At 26.3% G+C, this 13,130-nt stretch overlaps 4 protein-coding genes across 4 annotated transcripts; 2 read left to right on the top strand and 2 right to left on the bottom strand.

Moving 5' to 3' along the window:
• Positions 1-2: 2 nt before the first annotated feature.
• EIN_472910 (hypothetical protein) lies at positions 3-569 on the bottom strand (the record flags this gene model as incomplete). Its single annotated transcript, XM_004256626.1, has 1 exon — positions 3-569. A coding segment is annotated over one exon (567 nt), but the record flags the coding sequence as incomplete, so codon positions are not given.
• Positions 570-2,794: 2,225 nt separating this feature from the next.
• On the bottom strand, positions 2,795-3,433 carry EIN_472900 (hypothetical protein; the record flags this gene model as incomplete). Its single annotated transcript, XM_004256625.1, has 1 exon — positions 2,795-3,433. One exon carries the CDS (start codon positions 3,431-3,433, stop codon positions 2,795-2,797), a length of 639 nt encoding a protein of 212 aa, XP_004256673.1.
• A 3,762-nt stretch (positions 3,434-7,195) lies between these two features.
• On the top strand, positions 7,196-9,163 carry EIN_472890 (hypothetical protein; the record flags this gene model as incomplete). The annotated part of the gene is made up of 1 exon (XM_004256624.1): positions 7,196-9,163. The coding sequence occupies one exon, from the start codon at positions 7,196-7,198 to the stop codon at positions 9,161-9,163; it is 1,968 nt and encodes a 655-aa protein (XP_004256672.1).
• Positions 9,164-10,207: 1,044 nt separating this feature from the next.
• Positions 10,208-11,917, top strand: EIN_472880 (hypothetical protein; the record flags this gene model as incomplete). The annotated part of the gene is made up of 1 exon (XM_004256623.1): positions 10,208-11,917. The coding sequence occupies one exon, from the start codon at positions 10,208-10,210 to the stop codon at positions 11,915-11,917; it is 1,710 nt and encodes a 569-aa protein (XP_004256671.1).
• Positions 11,918-13,130: the final 1,213 nt, after the last annotated feature.

The raw sequence follows: 13,130 nt of genomic DNA, 5'->3' as shown, positions 1-13,130 counted from the left end.
TTCTCAGGAGGTCTGTTGTGGTCTGTAAATTGGATCGTCACACTACTTTCGTTTCTATAAATCACATAGAAAGAAGGAGGTATTCCCAAGTCAAAAGCAACTTCAAACATTGTAACTTGTGTTAAGTAATTTTTAGTGTTATCAACGCCGGAAGTAAGACGTTTATATAACAAAGAATAAACTCCAATTGTTCGTCTTTCAATTGCTAAAGTAGAATCTGCTGTTCCAATATCCGCAGATCCTGCTACCATACAATTAACGATGTTTTCACTTGGTCCTATTATTTGAAGCCATTCCCCACATCTATTAAGAAATAAAGTGCTCTTGTTAACGATTAAATAATCGGGATGGACAAAGCAAAGTGACTTAATATTATATCCATGAACATTAATTTCATAGTTTGGTATTCTGTTGTAACACAACGTGTAGTTTCTGATATTCACTTCTGGAGAATTCATGTTAACAACAACAAAATCGGTCATACAAAGTGATTCTACTTGAGTTGTTAACACTTGAGAGTTTACTCCATATGTATGGGGCACAATAAAAAGGATAATCAATGATATCATTGTTTATTTGTTTTAGATGGATTTTTTGAGGACTTTTATACTATTTTAAGTAAGTTTACTATTTTTGGTTATTCTATTGCATATGGAAACATTTTTACGTTATTTGGGGTTGATCTACATCAGGTTCATTTCATTTTATTTTTGCTGGTAAAAGACAACCAGATGATTAAATATACTATTACATATGCAGTATTTGATATTTATTGTAAAAACAATCAAAATTAATTAATTTAGAAGTTTCCGTTTTCAAATATAAAAAATAAGTTAGAAATGAAATTATACAGGTTCAATTATTAATAATTAAAAACTTGAATTTTTAATTAAGAGAAGTTATTTTGTTATAATTGTTGATATATTAATTAAAAAGATAACTTCGTGGACTTTTTCTTAATTTAAAAAAGTTTTTAGAATGTTTTGAATCAATTATCCAGAATTGTATTTCTTAAAAAGACACCAGTTAACTTTCTTTAATTTGGTATTAATTATAGTTATTATTATAATAATATAATTTAATGATTAAATAATGTGTTGACAAAAATACAGTTATTGGAAAACAAAAACAATTTCGTATCAATTAATATTATTTTAAATTACTATATAGAATATATTAATTAATGAATGAGTAAAGTCTAACAAAAAACATTTAAAAACAATACTAAAGGAGTTAATTTGTTTTGATATTTTCTTGAAGCGTTTTGAATAAAAATTTATGTAAAATAGGTACCAATTAAAACAATTATAATATTTATTTTTAGTAACTGTCCATCTATAATTTATTACCGAACGTTATTTGTTTTTAAAAGTAATCAAAATAATTTCCGAATTTGAAAAAAAAAATAAAATTACATTTTTATAATAAAAGCTATAAAACTTTGATAATAAAGAAGTTTGATCAATATAATAAGTTAAAACATTTCAAGTTAAATGTGACATATGTAAAATATAATTAATTGTTTAAAAATCAACAAATTTGTTGTTATAAATATTTAATATAAACAAAATATGATAATGTAATGCAATTATGTGGTCGTTTGTTAAAATTAATATGTCTGTTCTCTATTACAATTCGACAACCAGATACAAATCATTAACCAAGTTATTGGTCAAATTTGGTTTTAATTACACATAAATTGTAATAAAATTCAATTAACGTCATTCCTTATTATTTTAGTTATATATGTTAAAATAAAAAAGTTTGTTTTAAATGAGTTGTGGTTTGACAAAAAAATCTTTAATTAATTATTTTAATAAATATTTTATTTTATAATAAATAATATATATTTTTTTTTCTAATAAAACACGAGAAAGAAATAATAAAAGGTAAATAATAATGTATATTATCTAATAATTATTTATATTTTTATAAATTTTAGAGTTAGTCTAACAAATGTGTATGTTCAATAACGTTATCTGATACATTTTTGATTTAACCAATTAAATAATTTCAGTAACATATTTAAAAAACAATTACATGATTTTATTTTTTATTTTTCTGAGTTTTGCATTATTCTTTTTTGAAACAAAAATACAGCCATTTAATGTCAGTCAAATAACGATACTAAGCTATTTCTAGTCAGTTCGTTTGTTTATCAATAAGTATCCTCATTAAAATATAATGATTAGTTTAATAACTTTTTTGTGTTACATTTCAATAAGTGATTATAACCGTTTAAAATATGTCAAAATATATTCAAATGTTATATAACAATAAAAAACAAGTTAAATAATTTTGATTCAACATTATTTTTTGTTTATAAGAAATGATTTTGATTCCATCTTAACCGATGACAGATAATAAAAAATGAAGTAAATATTTTGGATAAAGTCACAGTTTCAAAGTTTTTTATATCAAATATGAAAATTTTTTGTTGTTAGAAACTTTATTTAAATGTTTTATTAAAACTTAAATAATAGTTATTACCCAAAAGAAATGCATTGGATTTATAATAGTTTTAACAATTGAAATGTGGTATTACTGTTAAACATATATGTAAATTAGTTGGTTGTTTAAAATGTATTAAACATTAATGAAGAACCAATTCAGTGTTTTTTTAAATATAATGATAAATAATAATATACCTTACATTAAAATACTTCATTAAAAATATTGATATTTAAAGATAATCATTTAAATATATTAATTTAAACACTTCAAATGATTTGTTATCACTTCAAATATTTAATATTTCATCGAATAATAACAAAAAACTTTTAAATAAATCAACTTAATCCTCTTTTTTCAAAACTATTTGTTTTCCATCTTTAAACACTTTTAGTTTTTCTGGTTTGTCCAACTGACTGTAATCGAAATCAATATTATCAATGTAAAGTGTATTTTTCAATTCAATGCCATTGTGAACAAAAGTGAAACCTAGTCCTTCGTGCCAAAAATACACCTTTTTTAACACGCCTTCTTCCACTCTCAATCCATTTGCTTTACAACATTTAATCCGCATATCTTCTATTTTAGCGTTATTGGTTTCGATTGTTGCATCTATAAAATTAACTGAAATACTTTTTATAGAATCTGGTATCGACAATTTACCCCCAAACCTTGTTATACTTATTACTTCTAATGTTGTTGCTTTTCTCAAATCAAGTGTAAATTCTTGATTATCTTTGATAGCCTCATTACAGTCTATAGACAATTTACGAAGTTGCATGTCGTTGACCATTTTACATATCATTTCACTGTCATTTTCATTAACAGCATGCATCATAAAAATACTTTCAGATGGCAATGAAGGCATTTCTAACTGATTATCATCATGCATATTATACATAGATAACAGTGGATTGCACTTGTTCTGGTTGTAAAATTCGTTGATTTCTTTCACATCATTTTCATCATTTAAGTAATACATATCGTAGAAACAAGAAGCGTCATTACATTCCACGAACAGAGTGACTTTGATGTTATTTTTCAGTAAATTAACAATGTCTTCTTTAAGTGATAAGATCTGACTTATTGTGTGGTATAAAGTAACTTCGCGGAGGGTATTTAATGCAAACAAATTTCTCTGAAAATTACTGTCGCCGTAATACGAATCATGTGTTATGGATAAACATTTCAATTTTGTGAGCATTGCAACATTCTCACCAATAAAAGTGTCACAGTCTTCAATTGATAATTCATTCACAAATGGTAATATTTTAATGTCATTACTTTGATCGCAACAAGAACTACTTCGTACATAATTAAGTGCTTTCAAATTTGGGAAAAGATTTATTAAATTATCAATAGAAAAAGATTTACTAAAAGTGTTATTGCAAATGACAATGGTTTCTACTTTTGGAAAAAGCTTCGACATTTTATTTGATGTTTTTTCATCGCATTTTATAAAGTATGGAATTGTGTATAACGACTTCACAGCATCGAGACATAACTTGTTGACACAAATAAACCGTTCAATAGATTCTAAATCCATATAGAGTACAACATTCATGAGATATACTCTCTCAAGTCGCATTTTTATGAAATTTAAATTTTGTCAATTATTTTATTTTAGATTTTGAGTTATTAACAATTTATGAGGTTAACTTATAAATATGTATTTAAAAACTTGAGTTAAAAATTAATTCATTTTCGGTAAATTAACGAAATAATTGTTGATATTATTTAATACAGTTTCCTTCATTCAGTTTTTAATAGCCATTACAGTAAAACCTTCCAAGAGCGGTTCCTCTGTAAAGCGGGTTGATTCGAGAGCAAGCATTTTTTAGACTAAAACTAAACATGGAGTTCTCTATCGAGCGGTAATTAAGGTTTAATTGGCTAAAAATGCCCGCTCTTGAAAAAACAAAATCACTACACCCTTCCGCTCTTGGGAGGTTTTACTGTTCAAAATATAATATAATATAATATAATATAATATAATATAATATAATATAATATAATATAATATAATATAATATAATATAATATAATATAATATAATATAATATAATATAATATAATATAATATAATATAATATAATATAATATAATATAATATAATATAATATAATATAATATAATATAATATAATATAATATAATATAATATAATATAATATAATATAATATAATATAATATAATCATCAAAAAAATAAAAGTTCGTCAAAATAATAATTATTTTTTTCACGTGTTTTAATTAAACTTGACAAAAAATAATTCACTCACAATGAATGATTTGTTTAAACGAGTGAAATATTATTAAATACAAGGCCACACTCTAATCGGAGATAATGAAGGATATTCTACGGTATAGGTGCAATGCATAATAAGATGGATCTATCATAATACAAAACGTGTTAAGATCACATTGTAAATAAAGGCTATCCATCTCCTTAAGTTTAACAGCAAGTGAACAATATATACAAATATAAAGTTAAGGATATATAAAGATGCATAGTTACATATATTTTGAGTCGTTTGTGGTTAAATAAAATGACTTAAATTTACAATAAATGTGTTGACTGTCAAATATGTACTTCTCGATACAGTCACCAATTGAAGTTAACAATTTTTATGTGTGTCAAAAAGTTGTCCATAATAGAGTACAACAACGTCATGTTAGATGAGAATTGTGTCAACTATAAACCGCCAGTCTACACGTTTTTTTATTAGAAGACATTTGTATTGTAGGTGATTCAAATACTCCGATTCAATCGTTTTTCTGTAAGGATGTACAATAATTCCAATTAACAAATAAAATCGATGCACTCAGAAAAGTAATTGTGTTGTAATGCAAAGATTTTAAAATGTGTAATTAATTGCACCAAAGACATATTAATGTCAAGACGAAAATTAAAGAATTGCAAATGAAATTAGGAGCAGTGGAAATCTATACATCGAATATGGCAAAATTAAACATTTATTATACAACACTTAAACTCGAGAAGGTTTTTGGTAATGAACCAACACTATTAAGTTAATTTAATTCAACCAACAAAATATTTAATGAATCGATTTTTTAATGATTGATTGCTTTGAAGTAGAAAATCGGATTATTACAGAAAATATATACAACTTTGAAACATTGGATACGTTTCTTATTGTTTTACTGCATTTAATATAATAGATAATTTGGTTGTGAGTAATAATAACTAAAAAAAACTTTAATCAAAATGATGAGATACTTTGAAATTAATTTTAAAGGGTACAGTGTTGTTTTAATCATATTAATAAACCAAATGAATTATGAAAATTTAGAAGAGTGTCATATTTTGTGAAAAAAACAAATTGTCGCGATGCACATAAAAAGCATCAATATATTTCTTCATGGCAAAACAAATGAAAATGTGAATTAGAAAAAAAACGTGCATTTGTTACTGTCTTTAAAGTGAAAAAATCAGTAGGGTGTGGTTTTATCATGAACATATTAGAAGCGTTTTCTAGAATCGAAAGTGAACCGATGTGTAAAGTCAAAAACAATTTTGGATTTGTTTCTAATGCTATTGGATTTTTGAACCACAAACCCAATAACAACGAATTATGGTAAGATGTTTTTTGTATTCGATTTGAAAAAAATATCAAAACTAATTATTATATTCAGTTTGATTAATTATTTGTTCATTCATAGCTGTTTTTATAATTTAACCACAAAACTGTGTTGAACTAAAAATATTAATCAATTGTTTATAAACACAAATGAACATTTTAGACAAAGAAAACAGTTTTGTTCATTAAAAAATTGAATAAAATGTTATTTTTATTTGCAAAAAAACGATGAGTTTTTAATCGTCAAGTATGTTTAAATATATAAATATAAAATAGTTATTATAAAAAATTATTTTTAAAAATTAAAATAAATATATTATTATAAGTATTTCAAAACTGGTTAGTTGTTTTTTTTGATAATAACATTAACTGATACACACGTGTTTATTGTTATTTTCAATTTATTATAATATTTGTTATAAAATTAATAATTTTTTTAATAAAAGTAAAAATATCAGTTTATAAAGTTTTTTCAACGTAAACAACATTCAAAGTTTTTTATTAAAAAGTCGTGTGTTGTAATGAAATAACATTTTGAATTAAATATCACGACTTAAATTAAAAAGTATAGCTCTATAATAATAATAAAAATAATATATTTATAACACGTTAATAACTATGACATCCACAAAATAAAATTATTTCAAATTGTAAATAATTTCATTAAATTCCATTTTTTATGAATGGAAATTAGTTTGTCACAAATTATTTTGAACTTTTTATTATTATTAATAGTTTTTTGTGATAATTTATAAAACACTTTGATTTGGGAAACAATTAAATTAGTTTTGATTGTTTTTAATAGTCAGTTCTATGTTATAAATATTGAACATAGTATTATATTATTAAAAAAAATAATATAAAATTCAAAAATCTAAAACCTTTTTTTACATACAATTTTATTTTTATTTACTTCAATGATATTTTAAACATAAACTTATAAAAATGAGTTAAAGTTTTGTCACAATATGGATTTTTTTTCAAAGTTCGTTTATTTCCAATGAATGAATAAAATTTGGTGTTAACAAAAAGTTGTTTTAATAATAAATTAATAAATGGAAACATGTATCCAATTATGGTTAGAATACAATTTAATTTAAAAAAATGGGTATAAAAAGATAATTACAAAACTATAATTCATCAAATGAATTCGCTGTTATATTTTACAATGATCTTAATGGTCAGTTCCGAGTACACCGGCTCTTATTGTAAGACAGTAGTTGGAAATGAATGTACTGCTTGCATTGCGAATTACATATTACAAAGCGACAAGACATGCGTTTTCAAAAGAGACATTGGCTGTGAAGCGTACACTTCCGAAAACAAATGCATTGAATGTGCCGATGGATATATGAGAGACGCTGAAAAGAAGACGTGTATCGCCGGTGATGAATATTGTATATCCGGTGTTGCTCCACAAGATTTAACATGTGACAGTTGTAACTTATTGACCAATATTAAAGACACGTCTTGTAAAAATTGTACCGATCAAAACAAAGGTTGTGTAGATGCTGACCCCGATTGTGCAACATGTAAAACTTGTGGTTCTGGATACAATTTAGAAGCTGGAAAATGCGTCAGAGTTCCAAACTGTGCCATTCAAGATACCACAGAAAAGATGAAATGCACTAAATGCATTTATGGGTATTACCCAGATACTAACAAAAACTGTGTTTTAGGAACTTTGGAACATTGTATCGAATACAGCTCTAAAGACGAATGCGACAAATGTGAGTGGAAATTTAAATTAGTTGGTAAGAAATGCGAGTACCGACCTTTCTGTATAAAGGTGGATAATACCAAATGTACTGAATGTTTGGATGGCTATGGTCTCAAGGAAGGCAATTGCACCAATTGTGAAAAGAAGAATTGTGCAAGATGTAATGATGATGCCACAAAATGCACCAATTGTGCCGCTGGATACACCAAAGTTGGAGAAGATTGTGTAAAATGTGCTGTAGAAGGATGCACAACATGTGTTAATGGTGAACCCAATAAATGTGATGTTTGTGACAGTGCTACTGGATATACAAAAACTGCATCATCACAACAATGCTATAAATGTATTGATAAATGCCTTCAATGTGTTGAAGAGACACATGCTACTGAATGCCAAAAATGCACTTCAGAGTATGGAGTCCAAAACAAGATCTGTGGCAAGTGTGGAACGGGATGCGAAGCTTGTAACACCGACTTACCAAATGAGTGTACCAATTGTATTCCCACTTATAAATTGGATGCTACAAATAAAAAGTGTTACAAATGCCCCGATAATTGTTTGACGTGCGATTCTTCAAAACCAGACACGTGTACAAAATGCAACGCTGGATATGCTTTGAATAATGGCGCTTGTGTGAAATGTCATGAAGGTTGCCAAACATGTGATTCTTCAAACTCGGAAAGTTGCCTTACATGTAATGAGGGATATGTACACAATGAAGGCAAAAAGACGTGTGATAAATGCCACACTTCATGTAAAACTTGTACCGCAGGAAATTCCGAGACCGCATGTGAGTCATGTCCATCTGGGTTTTACCTTTCAAAAGAAAATAAGTGTGTTTCGTGCACTGGACAATGTGAAACATTCAATGCTGATACAACTACAGCTGAAGACAAATGTGGTGAATGTGAAACTGTTTGTGAATATACAGATATGGGAGGTGCTGATAATAAATGTGTTGTTATTACTCATTGTGAAACTTTTGACACTACCAGACCGGGGAAATGTGTTATGTGTGAAGACGGGTATTACATTGACGACAAATACCAATGCCAAAAATGTGACGCAAAATGTGATGAGCAATGTGCTAAAAGTGCGACTGAATGCCTTGAAATAGAACACATTGATAATTGCATGTTGTTCAACAAAGATCACACTTGTAAACAATGTGAGAACGGATATAAATTCGACAATAATTTATGTATCTCCGTCGAAACGTGTTCTGTCAGAAACGATGACTACAAGTGCATTGTGTGCAAAGATTCAATAGTCGATGATATCAAATACTTGGCCGATTCTGAAGGACATTGCAAAGATTACGTCCCACCAAGTGAAGGAAGTGTTGCTATGGTTATTATGATGACACTATTCGCTTTACTCTTTGCTCTTTAATTTAAGTTGAAGGGTTTTTAACTATTTTTAATTCAAACATTATCAGTTCAAATATAAAAAATTGTTGTTGATAAAAATGGTTTTTTGATTTATAATATTCATATAAAAATTTATATTATTATTAATATGGTATAGTTTTTATGAAAAAAAGTGTTTTGAAAAAAACTTTATAATTTTAATGTTAAATTAATTGTATTATACTTTTTGTTGTAATTTTATTATTTATTATTATTTAATTAAGAAAAAGCATTTCTATCTAATTTGAAAATATTATAAACAAAATAATGTTTATATTTCGAAGGCTTCTATTTGTTGTGAATTCAATAAAAAACTTATTTATTTGTCGTAAATAAGTGGATTTTGGGAATTTTTTTAATAAAGAAATTTATCTTATAGAGTTAGTCAGAAAACGTTGTCCCGTCGCCAACGTTGTCCTGGGCTTTTTGGTCAATGAAAATTGGAAAATATTCGAAATATAAAAAAAACGTCGTTTTAGTTTTTTTCCAATTTTTTCAATTTTTACCTAATTCCCGGGGTTTTAAACAAATATTTGTGTATAAATTGATAAAAAGGACAACGTTGGCGACTGGGACAACGTTTTACAACAAACTCTATTAATAATTTGGTTTTTTATTCAACATAAAAAATACAGATTCAAGAACAAAATATTTAATTGTGGTACATTACAAATTTTTAACAAGTTGTGCAACAATTATGCAAGTTCAACAATTATAATTACTACATATAGACGCCTTTGATTGTACAGTCTTTTAAGACAGTTTTATTTAAATAATTTTTTTAAATGAATTGTTTTATCAAATCTAGTTTATTTAATTAGAATAATTAGATAGTTAAATGTAAATTATAAAAATTATATATATAACAAATATATCATAATTAATATATTTGTTATTATCAATAAAATTTTGATTATAATGAATTATAGAAGTTTATATTATTTTTATTAAATAGTTATTTTTGTATACAAACCTCTAAAATTCGAAAAATATAAAGATTTAAACAAAAACTTTAATATTTCAAAACATGACATGTCTCCAACAAATTTTTATGAAAAACGTCATATTATATTTTGACACTCTAGAAGATGTTACAAACTTTATGTTAATTAATAAATCCTGTTATGAAGCAGTGCAGACAATGTATATTAACACATACAAATTAAGTCAGACAGTTGCCATTGAAGATATCATTTATTTCTTCCCAAATCTGCAGACTTTATATTTCAACGCCCTTTCTTATTGTCCAAGAAAATTTTCAAGTGATGACATCCCTCTAATAGAAGTCAACAATTCTCTTGTAACGTCACGCAAAGATCCATCATCGAAAATGGAAAATACACTCAAGACCAAATGGTTTCCTCCAAAGGTCAGAAAAATTCGATTATCTTCCAATGAAGTTTTAGCCGTTGGAAAATATGGGGAGTTGTATGAAAATTTGAAAGACGCATTTTTAGATTTTTCTAAAACGTTTTATGTTGGGTTTGAATCATGTTTAAAAGGTATGGAAGATGACAAAGAAAGTCTGAAATTGAAAAAATTTTTCGACATCAAGTCTCTTCAAAAAGTGACTGCTTTGATTTCAATTGAAGAATTGAACGATTTGCTCTCAATCGATTTTTCAAGTAAAAAAGATGTGAAATTTGTGATAGTTATTTTCTTTTACATAAACGTTACTAGAAATGATACCAACCCACTTGATATACTCAAAACGATAACACATATCGACAACGTAGATTTCTATGTGCAATTTCTTGCCAAAGAAACGATAGGAATGAAGTACATTCCAGACTTCTGCACAACAGAGGAACAATTTAATGATTTTGGACGACTTGTGAAGGTAATGCCCAATATGAATGGTCACGAGGAAATTATTGAAAATGCGGTTAAAAACTCTTTTTGTAGTGGAATTAAAGTGTTTCAACCACCCAAACGTCAGATTTGGGATGGCAATGGGTATCAAGACGATCCAAATAAATATTATGTGGATGTTAATTTAAATTTTTTAGATTCAGAAAATATTCGGGTGGTCTCTTTGAAGAATGTGAATGTCACAGAATTGGCTCTTCCACTCAAATTGGAAAAATTGAAAGTCGACGAAGTGACTGGAAACCTGAAAATTGACAAATTGAAACTGACAAAAATTTACGTCTTGAATTACAAAGGAAGTTCTCTGCTTGTTAATGATGAAAACTTGACTGAATTTGAGTGTTTTAACTCGTTGAATTGTGTTAAATTTGTGCGAGATGACAAACCGACGAACACATTTATTGTCGACTTCAAGAAATACACTATCTTTGATGTGTATCAAGACACACAAGAAGTGACATTTGATGTTGAAAAACTTGGAAAACACAGATGTAAATTTAAAGCAAAAAGAGTTGAGTTTTCGGCTGGTAACATCGAGATTAGTAGTCCATGTGATTTTGACTTGTCAAGTGAAGATTTTGACGAAGTCATGGTAAGTCAAATTTATAAAAGAAAGGACAAAATTACTGCTAAGTTTGGGGATGTAAAAAATATCAAGTTTAAATGTGGTTGTTATGAAGAAATTACAATGGGTAACGCAGAAAACATCGAATTTGATTGTGTAGAAGTAAAGAATTTATTTATAAACTCTGCAAAGCTTTTAAAACACCAAAAATCGAGTTTTGAAAGTATAACAGCGAACACCAAAATCGAGACAATCAAAGGGACAAAAAGAAATATAGCAAAATTAATCAATGGACCTCAATAATTTAAATGATTATCAATTTTTTGTTATCTTCGAAAGGTATTGTATCAATGTATAGTTTTTATAATTACAACATAAAGGTTGATTATTATTTTATTTAAAATCAACACATATAACATATGTTTATTTTTTAAATGTTATAATTGTCAAATGTATGCAATTATATAAAAATGTTAATGAAAAATTATTGTTAAATTAATTAATTTACTAAGTTAATATTTATGTGGAATATTAATGACGAAAAATACAAATTTGAAAACACTTACAATTACAAGAAAAAATGTTTATATTTTAACAATTACTTCAATTATTGAACGGTAGTTTTATTTTAACTAATATTTACATAATTTTTCATATGCGAAAATTTTATTTGCTGAATTTAAATTAAGTGCAGTTAACTTTAAGTAAAAATATTAAATGATTGTAAACAAATGATATAAACATTGACAACGATATACAAACAATTTAAAACACAACAACAAAAGTAAATTGTTTTAACGTTTAAAACAAAAACATTATAAAAAGACCAAAAAATGCAAATAATTCAAAAGCACTATCAGGAATAATTTCATTTACACTTTTCGAAACAATGCGATGTTCGCCATTAAAATCTATGCATTTATTCAGTTCAATATTTTTTTGGGTTCGATATCATTAACCACTAGTACAATTTTTTAATTTATAAAACGATATTTTAAGTTTATGATATGTTATTTCAGCATGTTCAGTAGACCCGTCCAAATATTTTGTGCATCGATCAAATAACACTTCATTGGGATAAACATCACCTTCACTAAATTTACAATCAATACGATCATAATATTCATATATAACATGATAATAGTCGGGCAATTCGTTTTGGATTTTGGCATCATCAGGTAACGATTCACATCCTTCGTCTTTTCAATCGACATATTTATTTGATGTGAATTTTTTAATTAAATTTTGATAAAGATAAAAGTATTTAAAATATCTTTTATCTTTATCATAATAACTTTGACCAAGTATATCTACTTTAGTATGTGTATACCATCAGTGTGTGTAAACATAATAGTTAGCTGAAGTTGTAGCAATTAAACGAAAAACTATCATATATACTTTAAAGTTTCAAATATTTTTAAATTGGGAATCATTTTTTATTTATAGACTTTAAACAATAAAATAAATGAAAATAATGGTTTCAATGAGTAATAACACTGATATATATTCAGAAGGG

The sequence above is a fragment of the Entamoeba invadens genome, assembly GCF_000330505.1.
Source record: "Entamoeba invadens IP1 unplaced genomic scaffold scaff_1105074725219, whole genome shotgun sequence".
Lineage (NCBI taxonomy): Eukaryota > Evosea > Mastigamoebida > Endamoebidae > Entamoeba > Entamoeba invadens.
This window is presented reverse-complemented; position numbering and strand designations above follow the sequence as displayed.